The sequence below is a fragment of the Euwallacea fornicatus genome, chromosome 9 (assembly GCF_040115645.1).
Source record: "Euwallacea fornicatus isolate EFF26 chromosome 9, ASM4011564v1, whole genome shotgun sequence".
Taxonomy (NCBI): Eukaryota; Metazoa; Arthropoda; class Insecta; order Coleoptera; family Curculionidae; genus Euwallacea; species Euwallacea fornicatus.
This window is the reverse complement of record NC_089549.1, coordinates 5,316,303-5,329,575: the sequence shown is the minus strand read 5'-3', so window position 1 is coordinate 5,329,575 and position 13,273 is coordinate 5,316,303. Positions and strand designations below refer to the sequence as shown.

The window sequence follows — 13,273 nt, the reverse complement described above, 5'->3', positions numbered from 1 at the left end:
AATAAAAGGCAATTCGGTGTATTTAATTTAATTCTACAATTTTTTCATAAGCATGAGTCAAATTTAAATTATGTTTTTTAATTAGGTTACTGTCCAAAAGACAACAATCCAATTTTCTTCAAATTAAATAACTATTTATTAGACATTAATATAAAACATTATCAATACAATATTGATAATTTTAGTTAATACACAATGTTCATAACGAGAATTTTATTCAAGAAAGTTAAAGCTAAGTAAGAGTAAACAGCCAAGCAAGAGACATAATTCAATTTTCTGCATTTGCAGGGACATAATGGTCCAAATGGAAAGCCTTGTAAGTGGTCATACTTTCAACATCATTAGACCAAGGCTGGCAGATAAGCTGGAACTCATTCGATTTGATCCCTACAGTAAGTGTACCCAATAGATTCTAAACTTATTTATTTGTATTTTTTAATAATTACCAATTGCCCTATTTAGAGCAGTATTCATAGTCCACACATACATATAAACTTTATTAACTATGTGAACTTTAGCCAAAAATGTGTTGAATCAAAACCAAATTTATTGTTTTCAATAAATATCTAATTCAATAATCAATTCCATACTCCGCGAAAACCTAGTATTTGTACTGTTTAATTTTCAGTACAGAAAGAGAGCGTCTACAAGGAAAAAAAGAAAATTCGCAGCATGTAAATTAGCATAAAAGTCTGTCAGTTGTAGTTAGGATTGTAAATAAATTCTCTGTAATAACATAATTTAGTCATTTTTATTATATCCACAAGACCAGCATATGCATCTGTCCTTTCAAAAGGATTATTTAAAAAACCCAAGTAAACAAAATTTAGATCTTATTTTAGGGTTGATCATCCACTATGACTGGTCCAACTACCCTTTGAGATGTCACTACTATTATCATCATTTTCTATGTATCATAGGACCTTCCTATGATACTCGGGCGTAACGTTGCAATAGTCTTGAAGACTAAACAGCTGAGCCGTATTTTTTATCAAATATTTAAGGAAATCCTGGATATTCTGCAGCAGGATTTGCACGCTGCGTTCGTCCAATGGAGTGTAGGCTAGCATTGATCCTAACCTGTATAATAATAATTAATAAAATAGAAATTGTTTGTGTTTCAAATAATTACCGCACAAAGAGCCTCAACAGGTGGATGGCACCATAGATTTCCGACATTGTTTTACCATTATGTTCCTGCAATATTTCTGCGTACTGGGGACGTTCAAATTTGTACAGCAATTGTGTGCCCAAAGTGACGTTAAAATACTCTTTTATACCTGTTTCAATTTTGTTTTAATTTACTTTTCAGCATCAAGACAGTCATCAATAAGTGTACCTCTGACAGTTTCCATGCTAGCACTCTCCTTGCTACTATTATTGGACTTAATCGACTTTTTGTAGTTTAAATAATTATCTAAGATCTGATCCACAGTGATTTTTGCAGGGAGATTCACCAACTTTCTCTGCCGATTAATCAGATCCCAGTCATCAACCAACCAGGGTTTAAGCTCATCTGGCAATTTTATTCGAATTTCAACTTTGCTCTGAAACTGCTCCTCAGACTCTATAGATGGGTCAAGTTTGGCTGAAATAAACCCTCAAGTCCTATACTTTTAGACAAAGACTTCTCCAATTATAACTGATTTGTGTTGAAAAACATAACTAAGCTAAGAACCCTTATCAAAATAAAGAGAAAGAGACTGTAAACAGCTCTGAACAGAGGCCTTTTGATACCTTGTATTTTGACACATATTTCTTGCTTACTAATTTTATTTATTCACTATTTTTACTGATGATTACCTATTAAATAGTATTTTGAGTAAATTATTTAAGTATCCATGACAAACACTATGAAACGGCCATTTTATATGATACAAAAATATGACTATTAAAGTATCTGATTACTAATAGTTTGATTGTGTGTGATAGTGATCATAAAAGCAAAACTTTAATTACCTCGTTTTTTACGTGGGGCGTCAGAACTGGACTCTTGCCCACTGGAAAGGGCAGCAGTTTCTTTTTCCCTTTTAATTCCTTTTCCTCCTTTTGCAATATCTGATATAGGAGTACTGGCTCTTGAATCAGAATCTTTTACTGACTCAGTTTTAGTGGTGGTGGCTGCCTTTTTGGTGGTCCTCTTTTGTTTGCTTTGTGCAGAATGGTTTTTTTGTACCTCTTTTTGACGGGCTACATTCGCCTCATTATACTTTAATACTCTGCTTTCAGGGACCCATTCATCCCAGCTATGAGATAAGTATAACAAATCTTTATAAACCATGTTTTTGCTTTACTTTTGTTAAAAATATCTTGTTACATTTTCCAGTATATTTAGCCATAAAAAAGTGCCATACTTACTTCTTATTCCAACCCGCATAATGAATGAAATATTTAACCTGTTTTTCCTTTGTAAGAGTGCACTTAAGGCATTTAGCTTCATAGATTAGAGGTCCATGAAAACATAGAACTTTTTCACCTGCAACATCAATAGAGCACTATTTTGGGGCTGAAGGGAGTAGCAATTATGCAGAGACAGTTTAGCCCTCTTAAGGAAATAGGTAGAAGTATCTTTACATACCTTCATGGAACTTAAACTTGGGAGGCATCCTACAGTCTGTAGGAGCAAAAACGCAATTTTTACCTCCTAGAAAAACCTTTTCTGAAAAAGTTCACTCCTCAATTATTGAGACAAACTTTGGAGACGGATACTGACAACGCAAACAAGTTGGAAATTCAGTTCGAATAATCCTCTTATTTACTATTTAACAACTAAATTAAATAATAAATTTACAAATGAAAATTTAAATAAATTTTGTTTGTTTAGAAGTTCATTCAGAAGTCAAATTGACAAGCGACTGTCAAAAACATCAAATAAAGACAGCTGCAAAGCCAAACCCTACACCAAGTTCTCCGACAATAGTGCCGCTGCGAGCTTACTATACAGGGTGTGCCAGATTTTATATGACAGTAATTACTGGAGGCCTCGTAGAGATGGAAAACGCTTTAAATACCAAAGGTATGAGATCAAAGCAAGGGTATGGGTGGACGGGACCTTAATCATACGGAGTGGCTTAAGAAAGGAGATGATAATTCCATTTTTTTATTTTAAACGAAACCCAAGGGCTCCTTTTCTCATTTTTGGGTTTGTTTTTTAAATTCTAATAGCGTTTCAACTGTTGTCCAAATAATAACCTTTTGCATCTTTCAAACGATTTTGGTTATGGGAAAATTATTTTTACATTTCTATTTCAATTTTTCAAAGCAAATCGAAATTCCAATATTGACATTTTATGACTGTAAAATTTTGCTATAACTCAAATAAAAATCTGAGACACCCAATATAGAGTGGCCCAAAAAAACGCTTATAACGGGTACCAGTTCGAATTTTTAGAAAAGTATAATTATTTCTCAATTTTTCATTCTCTTAAGATTGTTTTTAAAAAATCGTTTATCTTAAATAATTAAGGATTTTAAATCAATTTTTCGTCATCGCAGTACCTTCCCTGAATAAGCTTACTTACTGAATCATGCATGAACTAAAAAAGCACAGTATAAAACGATCGTCCACCCGAGCTTATTACAATATGGTCGCTGGCGTCTAATTTTGGACGTCAGACGCCGAAATAACATTAACGGGGCGTCGCGAGCAAAACATACACACTTTATAGTTACTACACACTTCGATTAAATTCGCTTCCAGTTCCAGTGGGAGAAAACGGTTCGCGGGCGGGATAGATCGTTTGTGGGCGCGGTACTTTCTTTTCCAGGGATCGAAATGTTGTGAGTTCTCGAGGATCTCTCGAGGAATCAGAGCTTATTTCTAAGCAAACGGAATTTCAGTTATCAAATTACAAAGGTAAAACACCATTCTTATTTTTTATTAGAATTTTTTTCAAAAGTTTTATAAATATAAATAAGAAAAACGCAGGGATCCCTGGATCATTATTCTGTTTGGCCCTTATTGCAAAGTCGAATTACAGCAGCTAAAAATAATAATTCAGGTCTTCTGGAAAAATCGCGCCAAATGCCCGGACCTAGACAGATTTAGTTAAAAGATGCATCTTTTTCTTTTTTTTTGAATAAATCGTGGCGGACGGAGCCAAAAGTTTCGTAATAAGTCTTGATATAAACAGGACGCTTTGTGTATACATGTGAATCAAAGTTTAAGTGTATTTATATGTCTGAAACTTATTAGAAAATAAATATATCCTGATGATGAATCTGAAACGTATGAATCGCACCGAATTTATTTGCATAGCTTTAGTACGTATATGGTGCGTTTTTTGCATACAAATAATATTTATTACCTCCCGATTGATCTTATATGAGGATACAAAGGTCTGATGATCATACAGGATGTCTAAATTTACACTTATGCATTTTCGCGTATAACAATGTTATTTATTATTACATGACGTTAAGGACATTTTTCATTCAAATTCGTTGCAGTCCCCTAAAACGGCTATGTATTTAATATGCTACAATGTTGGATATCAATACGCTTTATCCCTGGAACCAGTTGGTTCGATAACATTATTAAAGCATAAACAAAAGTGCACGTTTCACTCATAAAAGTTAATATTAGAATCAGCAAAAGTGACAATTCATAACAAATTATCTGCCAAATGTTCAGTTTTTTGTGCTTAAACTCATCTCACGGATTCGGTTTATAATAAAGAGTGCGTTTCTCTTTCGTTTATTGCAAAACAATTTATATTTATTCAAAACGGGACTATCAATAAATTTTAACCGACTTCGTTTGGGTCGCCTTGTATAGTGCGGTATACGTTCGCTTTTCCTAAATGCTTTCAGGTCAGACGAAAATGGATCAATTCTGAAGCAGTCACCTTGGTGGACGTGGCACCAAATCGTCAGCATTCCAGAATTTAATAACTCAACACTTAAAACACTAGAAACGACCTTAAACTTGGGAATTCTGTATTTTTTTTCCTGAAACTTATAACACTATCTAATAATAAAGAAAAAGGGGATGTAGTATTGTTTTCCACGTTTTTATTCGTTGTTTCTTCAAATGTGACGTCACCATGACATCTTATGCGGCGATTGCGTCGGTTATGACGCATTTCTACCGACACAATGACGTCATAACGGTTCCGTTGAAATAGTAGAACCATTTTCGGTGAAATACTGCCAAAGGTTTGCACCACCAAGTCATTCCTAATTGTTGTTATTTTCAAACCACGTTGAAAATCAAATGTACTGTCCAGAGACTAATGGTGGCTTTCGTGGACATATTAGAGTATTGACATTCTTATTTAATTGATAGTGAGACAGAGATATGACTAGTCGAGTATTCGTTTGAATACTAAGCTAGTCATAGTAACTTTTTCGAGACAGCACCTACTGGCTACAGAAAGACATAATGTATTATGTAATCAAACGTTGGCATGTAGGCCACGTTATTGCAATAAAACTAACAATTATTTTATGCATTGAATTTCTTCAAAGGTGGTATTTCTCCAAAATAAAAAAATAACAGTTTGACTCGACTGTATATATGTAGATAACATGAGAAAAAGCTTTTAACTAGTTTTCAGATATCAGATATGACATCAGACCATTAGGGGCGATGGAAATTTGGAATTCAGCATATCCCTGTTTATCTTATTTACGTACAAAACGATTTTAGATTCTAACAGTGCATTCATTTTATTACATCTGCGAATAGCAATGAGGTAGGAAAAAGCTTTGCAATAATGCTTTCTTTTGCAGACTCTCTCGAGATGATTAAAGTGGATGAAAACGATCCTGTGGGAGGTAAGTCTTAGCAGTAATTCCTTACTATTACAAATCTGATATAATATGTGTATTGCAATCACTAAAATTGTGTATCTGCGAGCCACTTATTAATAGCCAAAATATCAAACCAATGTGCCATTAATATTTGCTGAGCTATGATAACGTGTTGCTTGTTGATAGATTTACTGTTTACAGGCGATTTTCGGGTGAATTAATTACTGGCAACATTAATTAATACGACCTCAGCAGCCGTTCATCATAGATGGGTACGAACGCAATGAATACTAATAAGGGAGAATGTGCTTTTGATTGGGATAAATCTGAATGCGACTTCACTGCTGTAAACAAAATAATTACTTAACTTTTTCTACTCTCGATAAGTACAGAGCATATCAATGATTGTGATAAAAACTTCTCGACACTCGAATTTATTTCGAGAATCTCCACGTCGTAACACGAAAATATCTCCGTTCACCCTTGCATTCCTTAGACGCTCAAGGAAACACGAGAGAGCAAATAATAAATTCCTCCAAACCAAGCGAAAAAAATCCCAATTAAGTCTAAAGGCAATTGAAATAATTAATTTGGCCGGAATAGTTGGGCGAGGGGCCAAAAATGCCCGGGAATCCGAAATTGCACAATGTTTTGGCTTCTGCATTTAAATTGTCTGTACTACACAGGTTTCTGGGTTAAGTGTGAGTGAGTGAGGATTACGTGTATCTAGAACCCGTGTTTATGTGGTAAAAACTACCTAGAAAATATTACACATGAAGGAAATTAATGATTAAGAGAACTCTCTTAATAGAAAAATTAGTTCGCGAAAAAATAAAAAAAAATTTTTTGCTGATGACTTAATTGCTTTACTAACTAATTCCATTGCCATGATTCACTATTGTTATCTTCCAAACCCTTAATTACTATTCGGAAACGTTGCCAAATGTCATTTGGTTTGCGAATTATTGAGGAAAAATCAAAATTCGTCAAAACGGATTTTCCTCTAGAAAAAAAGGTGAGGCGTACACACTCACATTAATAAATCTGTTTTCATTTTCAATGTGTAATTTCTGAGATACTGGCTCTGTCGTTAATTGTTTTTTAATGCGAACTTGAATATTTTTAACCGCATTTTGGAAATACCTCTTCTCCCCAATTTAATGACGTGTCACACGATTACATGTTCTCACGTTTCGTTTGAAAAAAAAAAAAAAACAGATTGTTTAATGAAAATTTTAATCCGAATAAGCACAACATTTCTCTTTTTCGTTTTTACTTACGTTAGTTCGAGCACATTATATTATTCAAAAAAATAATACGTCAAACTTAAATTTGAAAGGTAGGAATAAAGAAAAACATCAAAAACTTACAATTCTTTACTACTCCTTATTGACTATGTTAAGTATTAGGTCTACACAATATGTAGCAACTTTAGTCTCATTTAATCGACTCTCCGATTCTAACGGTTTAGCATACAGCAATAGTGGACTATAGCAATTGAACCACCCTGTATAAGTATACTTAGATAGTTCGCAATTTAATTATCTATACGGGGTGTTTTATAAACATCTCGACAAACTTTTAGGGGATGCACAGCTCATAAAAATAAGTATTTAAAATGAATAAAGTTAGGACCGAAATCGCTTCGTTTTTAAAATACATACAGACCAATTCGTGATCGAGGAAAACTTCTTGCAACAGTAATGTCAACGTTTGCATACATAGAAACTATTCCTGGAATCTTCCATAGGGTGCGTGAATCCATAAATCGATGGTGTAACGCTTGCATTGAAGGAAATAGCCGAAATTTTGAAAATTTGTTATAAAAAATTAATCACATGTTTCCTATCTATTTTACATTAATTTATGTACATTTAAATAAAACTTTAGATTATAGTACGTTTTGTTATTAAATGAGTCTTTTATTTCTTCTAGTCAAAATCTTTAATTTGCGTATAATTTATTAGACAAAAAATGTTTGTTCTGATGTCCTCCATCTCTGCTGAAATAAAATAAAATAAATTTCTCCTAAATAATTAAAAAAAAAATCGCACTTGGAAACCTATACCGGTTTTTTGGTAGGCACATGAATGAGAAACAGTTTTTTTTTATCTCTACGGTTACTTAAGCAACAAAACCCTAAGCAGCCTTTTTTATTAAGAATTAATGGAATATTGTGAACTTTATCAAAAACATCCCATTGAATGGCCGTACATACGCTACTTGTGTGAATGTAAATATTAGGCCTATCCCGGAACGTGAACATATATCGCGCCATAGAGAGTTCCGAATTTTATATCCGTATCCTAAACCGTTTTTGAAATATTGAAAAAGAAATAATAAAAATAATGAAAAATTAAATATCTTGAAATTTGGAAACGAAGCGATTTTGAACGTTACTTTATTCATTCTAAATATTTGTTTTTATGAGCTCTACGTCCCCTGAAAGTTTGTCGGTATGTTTATGGAAGACCCTGTGTAGTAAGTACGAAATGACACATCAAAATTTCAACACAGACTCCCTCCTCATGTAAATAAATCGTATTCACCCACGCAGATCCGAAGTTCATTAATAAAAATCTGCAATCACTGGACTTTATTTTTCAATCAGGCGGTCACAAGTGACGCGAATGAATTTTTCAATTTTTACGTCATTAGTTACTCCGTAAACAATCTTTTGTTTGGCTTGAAACTCAGTGATGATAAAAATAGACTGTTTATTTTTTTTGCGACTCTGTTTTTCGGACTAAAATTCTTTCTGGACAAAGCTCTTGTAAGTAGGCCAAAGCACAAATGATCCACACCCTCCACCCTTCCTTAGGAGAAGACATACACCTCGTCTGTTCAACTCACATATTTGCCAGATCTTTTTATTTATTATGAGTTGTTATTTACGATGTTCGTTGAAAAATAAGAGTTTTGGCACTGAGAAAATTGATACTGCAGCCAAATTCTTTATGTGTTGTTTATCTATTTGTTTAACACAATTTCTATTTCTAGAAATCGAACTTAGTTTCCCGTACAGAGACGTACAAATCCGAAGAGAAATAGATCCCAAAGAAGAATACGCGTTAGAGGAAGAAATCGGAAGGTAAAGCTTCAATAGTAACGAATATTTCCATAACTCCAATTAAATTTTTTCCAGGGGAAAATTCGGAATCGTCTACAAATGCACGGAAAAATCTTCAGGTCTCGCTTTGGCAGCGAAATATGTTTCATGTCCAAAAAAGGAGGACAGACGCAATGTGGAAAGAGAAATAGACATAATGAGAATGCTGCAACATCCCAGACTGATTCAAATATACGACGCCTTTGAAAATGGAAAAGTCATGTGTGTTATATTGGAACTGTGAGTACAAATCAGGATCATATCCGCGAAAAAATCTATCTGTCTACATAGCATTCAAGGAGGAGAATTATTTGAAAGAGTCATAGACGACGACTTTATCCTCACAGAGAAAGCCTGCACGGTCTTCATGAGGCAAATATGCGAAGGCATAGACTTCATCCATAAGCAAAGGATATTGCACCTGGATATGAAGGTATAAATAATAATTTTGATCGAATTCGACTAAACCTGGGGATTTTAGCCTGAAAACATCCTCTGTCTGACCAAAACCGGAAACCGGATAAAAATAATAGATTTTGGTCTTGCTAGGAAGTTCGATCCAGACAAGAAACTCCAAGTCTTATTTGGAACCCCAGAATTTGTCGCCCCTGAAGTTGTAAACTTCGACGCCATTGGATTTGGCACTGATATGTGGTCAATAGGGGTGATTTGCTATGTTTTGTAAGTTAATTTAAATGACGATTCATATATTGACCAACGTGTCAGTATCATTGTCATTCATGTCACGATTTCCAATTAGGTTAAACTTTGTAATATTCATTTTGTATTGTTTATCCGCATTAGCGCGTACGTTCAAAAAATACAATACAATATTTGATCTGATGATGAGCTGACCGAGAATATCAATCGTTTTTAAGTCCAAATTAAGTCACATTCAATCAATTATTCACGATTAGGTTGTCTGGATTGTCTCCTTTTATGGGCAGCACGGACGTGGAAACCATGGCCAATGTCACCATATCAAAGTACGACTTCGACGATGAAGCCTTCCAGAATATTTCGGAGAACGCCAAACACTTTATTAGGAGACTTTTAATTAAAGACATGAGGTAAGATCATCATACATGGGATTTAAGTGAATCTCATTACATATTACACTTTATCATTCGACTTATGAATCATCGTAAAAATGCAAGACAAAGACCCAAATTAGTGCATTTCATGAATATACACAGACTAACATATTTTATATAGACATCCCTCGAAAGTACTAGTTCGTAACATGCCCATTTAATCTGGATTTAAAGAAGCCATTCTCTGCAATGGCTCAAATCTAACTAAGCAGATTAGATTCGAGTCACATGTATTTGTAAGGGACAATAGCTTTTAGTTCCGACAAGTTTACCAAGAGAATAATATCTATGGACACTTCAAAATTGCTTTTCCATTGGCTTAGTGGCTCTAAAAGGATTAGTAAAGTAAAATCCCAGACCCTTTCTTTGATTAATTGCAAACAAGCACGCCTTTAAATGGTATACTACCAAACATATGTAAGTTCGAATGGTAGGCTCGTGGATGGCAGTTACCAATTGGTTGAAAGCATATGAAACACAAGACAACAATGCGCTGAGAAGTAGTTGGGAACAACTAAGCTGCTGTAACTTTAAATAATTTCAAAAAATAATTTAAATTTGAACAGAAGTTCCGAGTGTCAGTCCATCTCACTTTTACTCGTTGTAGATGATAGCGAAAAATGAAACACGTTTATTTATGCCGCATACACCAAGACAAAATTCCCTTCACCATTGTCAAGAAAATTTACAGATACTCAGAATTTTATCCTTAAAAAAAAATTTTTTTTTTGCCTCTAAAAAATCTCCAGGTCAAATTGAGTGCTTTCCAAAGATCACCTCCCTGTTTTATAGAATCCCCAATGACATGTGCTAATTTGGGTTGCTTTCGCGCATGTATTGCCCATTTTAACAAGACTAACAATGGGTCTTTGTCTTTCGCCAGCCAAAGAATGACCGCTGAGGAGTGCTTGCAGCACGAGTGGCTGAAAAAGTTGCGCCAACCTGTCCAGAGGCTAAATTCCATGGATGTGACCAAGGACAATTTGCGACAGTTCGTGGAGAGGTGGAACGAACACCCAAACTCGCCTTATGTCTTCGAAGTCACCCCCCATAGTTTCGATTTGAGCTTCAGCTCATCGAGCTCCGGTTCTTTGGTGTGCGAGTCACCTTCGCCTTGTGAAAGCTTGGCTTCAAGCCCTGAGGCCGACAGTGTTTTTTCTAGTAACAACAACATTGACAGCAGCAATAATCAATTATTCATGCCCCCAAAGAATTTGTTGGTGCCCTCGGATCACTTACGAAGGTCCTCTGACTCGTCGTGTTTCGTCAAGAACCAGGACATTACTGAACGTATAAATTTAGCTCAGGAGATCAGGCAACTTTCAGATAAGCTCTTCAGACTCTCAAATATCGATACAGGGTTTACCACCAGTGAATCAGAGACACATTCTAAGACTGAACCTTTGCCCATAGATCACCCTCAAAACCCTGCTTGCAGTATACCTTGGCGCAGGAGCTCAAAGAATAAGGTCAACATTAACACTAGCAGAGATGTGCCTATGAGCTGTCGGAGCATTTACAAAAAAAGTGATGATGAATTCTTGCAATACTGTGATCGACGGAAGTCCTCGGAGGCCAATGGAACCAAAGATCTTTTGTTACAGCTCTTGCAGAACTGGGACGAGACTAAAACTAGGAATTTTAGCAGACCCTCCACGAGACACGGGTCTGTTTCTGAGTGGACTGAAGATGATTCTTTGGGGCAGAGAACTATTAGTTCATTGAATAATTTCTTTCAAAGCAGGGCTGCAAACAAAAAAATCACCCCTTTTCACTTCAACAAATCTTAGCGATGTTGCTGAAAGGCCCGGAACTTTTCATGACGCTGATACTATCAGCACGTGATTGCTCACAAGTCAGAATCAGTTTTGCTTATCGGCTAAACAGAATGTCAACCGGGTGTGTTGTAGGTTGTCAATCGCGATTATGCTCTAAAACTTGATGAGTCTAGTTATTGTCTTTCTTGTGTCGTATGTAAAGTTCTCTATTATAATAGGTACTAATTTATTTTTGTTACTTACTTTGTCCTCGTATACCTATAGACCAACAATAAGAGGGACCATACGCATTTTTCAATCACAGTAGTGTGTTTAAACCAATAAACTCTCAAAAAAACCCTTTAGTTTCGTTTCATTTCTCATTCGTCAATGATTTCAAATTCTTTCAATTTTTCCGAATTTTCCAGCACTCGCATGACCTCAAAGGAAGCCTTGGCGCACCCTTGGTTGAAGCCCTCAGCAGTGTTTTCAGATTTGGCCCTCAGTACCTCAAAACTTAAGAGATACGTCATCAAGAGGCGATGGATCAAGGCTGTTAACACCATCATCGCGTTGAAACGCATGGGAGCCAAAATCGATGCAGAAATGATTCATATGGGTATTGTGTAGTAAATATTTGAGTTACATAATATACCTCCAAAAATTCTTATGGCTTTACATGAAGCTTTGAGAGGGCTGTTGTACAATATTTGTACTTCTTTCCTAATATTAGTTCTATAACTGATAATATAAGTAACTCATTCTAGTCACAGTATTTCCTTTGTTTGTTACTAACTTTAGAGACATTTGGTAAGTATACAAAGTGAGTTTTCTGCATAAACGTATAATAAGACAGCCACTCTATATTAATATAACTTATAGTCTGTTAGTTCTCACGTATATATATTTTTCTAAAATAAACTTGACAGTTATTAAGAACACAGTGTTTATTTATTCTGGATATACGGGGTGGTTCCTAAATATATGCCGTAAATTTAAAAAGACATTCCTTCGGACAAAACTAGAAAAAAATTATTCTAATTATTTGAAAAAATGACTTAATTAGAATTTTCGCCATTTAATAATAATATGCTATATCAGAGCTCATCCAGGAATTTTTTTTGCAGGCAGATCCAGACTCTACTCTTGTATTTATATAACCTTTTCTTCTTATACCGATTCACGAAATATGCCCTTAAATCTGCGTTGTACCTTAAGAAATCACCTTGTATAGATCAGAGTGAGTCATCGCATACTCTCCGCTGTAAAAAATTTATTTAAAACCACAAGTCTTAAAGGCAAAATTGACAACATCGAGGTAACTTTAGCAGAAACCTAAATTTTGATCTTCTTTTACTTACACTCAACAAATAAGAAACTAACGGTTCACCTTTATCACCCCTAACTATGAGAATTTCAACAGGGGTTGAAAACAATACCGCGACCGTTTCAGTCTTGAATGCTCAAAATCACAGCCAATGAACGCGGCTTCTTCATATCAATGGGCCCCCCTACCACAGCATTATGGGATGGATGGGTGGGAATTGTACCTCGGTTCT

The 13,273-nt window shown here is 35.0% G+C and overlaps 3 protein-coding genes and 2 long non-coding RNA genes across 6 annotated transcripts; 3 read left to right on the top strand and 2 right to left on the bottom strand.

Moving 5' to 3' along the window:
- Window positions 1-42: 42 nt before the first annotated feature.
- Window positions 43-740, top strand: mRpL33 (mitochondrial ribosomal protein L33). Its single transcript, XM_066285954.1, has 3 exons — window positions 43-236; window positions 289-392; window positions 629-740. The coding sequence occupies exons 1-3, from the start codon at window positions 196-198 to the stop codon at window positions 676-678; spliced, it is 195 nt and encodes a 64-aa protein (XP_066142051.1). The 5' UTR covers window positions 43-195; the 3' UTR covers window positions 679-740.
- MRG15 (MORF-related gene 15) lies at window positions 733-3,653 on the bottom strand. Its single transcript, XM_066285935.1, has 7 exons — window positions 3,522-3,653; window positions 2,579-2,659; window positions 2,359-2,476; window positions 1,960-2,246; window positions 1,340-1,588; window positions 1,133-1,280; window positions 733-1,080 (listed from the first exon to the last, which is right to left on the bottom strand). Exons 2-7 carry the CDS (start codon window positions 2,604-2,606, stop codon window positions 915-917), a joined length of 996 nt encoding a protein of 331 aa, XP_066142032.1. The 5' UTR covers window positions 2,607-2,659; window positions 3,522-3,653; the 3' UTR covers window positions 733-914.
- A 3-nt stretch (window positions 3,654-3,656) lies between these two features.
- Window positions 3,657-12,079, top strand: LOC136341199 (myosin light chain kinase, smooth muscle-like). 2 transcript variants are annotated; one of them, XM_066285907.1, is made up of 8 exons: window positions 3,658-3,856; window positions 5,734-5,778; window positions 8,755-8,845; window positions 8,900-9,103; window positions 9,155-9,296; window positions 9,345-9,544; window positions 9,781-9,933; window positions 10,841-12,079. In XM_066285907.1, the coding sequence occupies exons 2-8, from the start codon at window positions 5,745-5,747 to the stop codon at window positions 11,745-11,747; spliced, it is 1,731 nt and encodes a 576-aa protein (XP_066142004.1). In that variant the 5' UTR covers window positions 3,658-3,856; window positions 5,734-5,744; the 3' UTR covers window positions 11,748-12,079. The 2 variants fall into 2 exon arrangements, with proteins under 2 accessions (XP_066142005.1, XP_066142004.1); XM_066285908.1 differs by lacking the exon at window positions 5,734-5,778 and having other exon boundaries at window positions 3,657-3,856.
- Window positions 5,785-7,668, top strand: LOC136341221 (uncharacterized). The gene is made up of 2 exons (XR_010732460.1): window positions 5,785-6,026; window positions 7,340-7,668. It is a non-coding gene; the product is annotated as an uncharacterized lncRNA (long non-coding RNA).
- Window positions 12,080-12,542: 463 nt separating the features above from the next.
- LOC136341219 (uncharacterized) lies at window positions 12,543-13,269 on the bottom strand. Its single transcript, XR_010732458.1, has 2 exons — window positions 13,076-13,269; window positions 12,543-12,976 (listed from the first exon to the last, which is right to left on the bottom strand). It is a non-coding gene; the product is annotated as an uncharacterized lncRNA (long non-coding RNA).
- Between the last annotated feature and the right edge of the window lie 4 nt (window positions 13,270-13,273).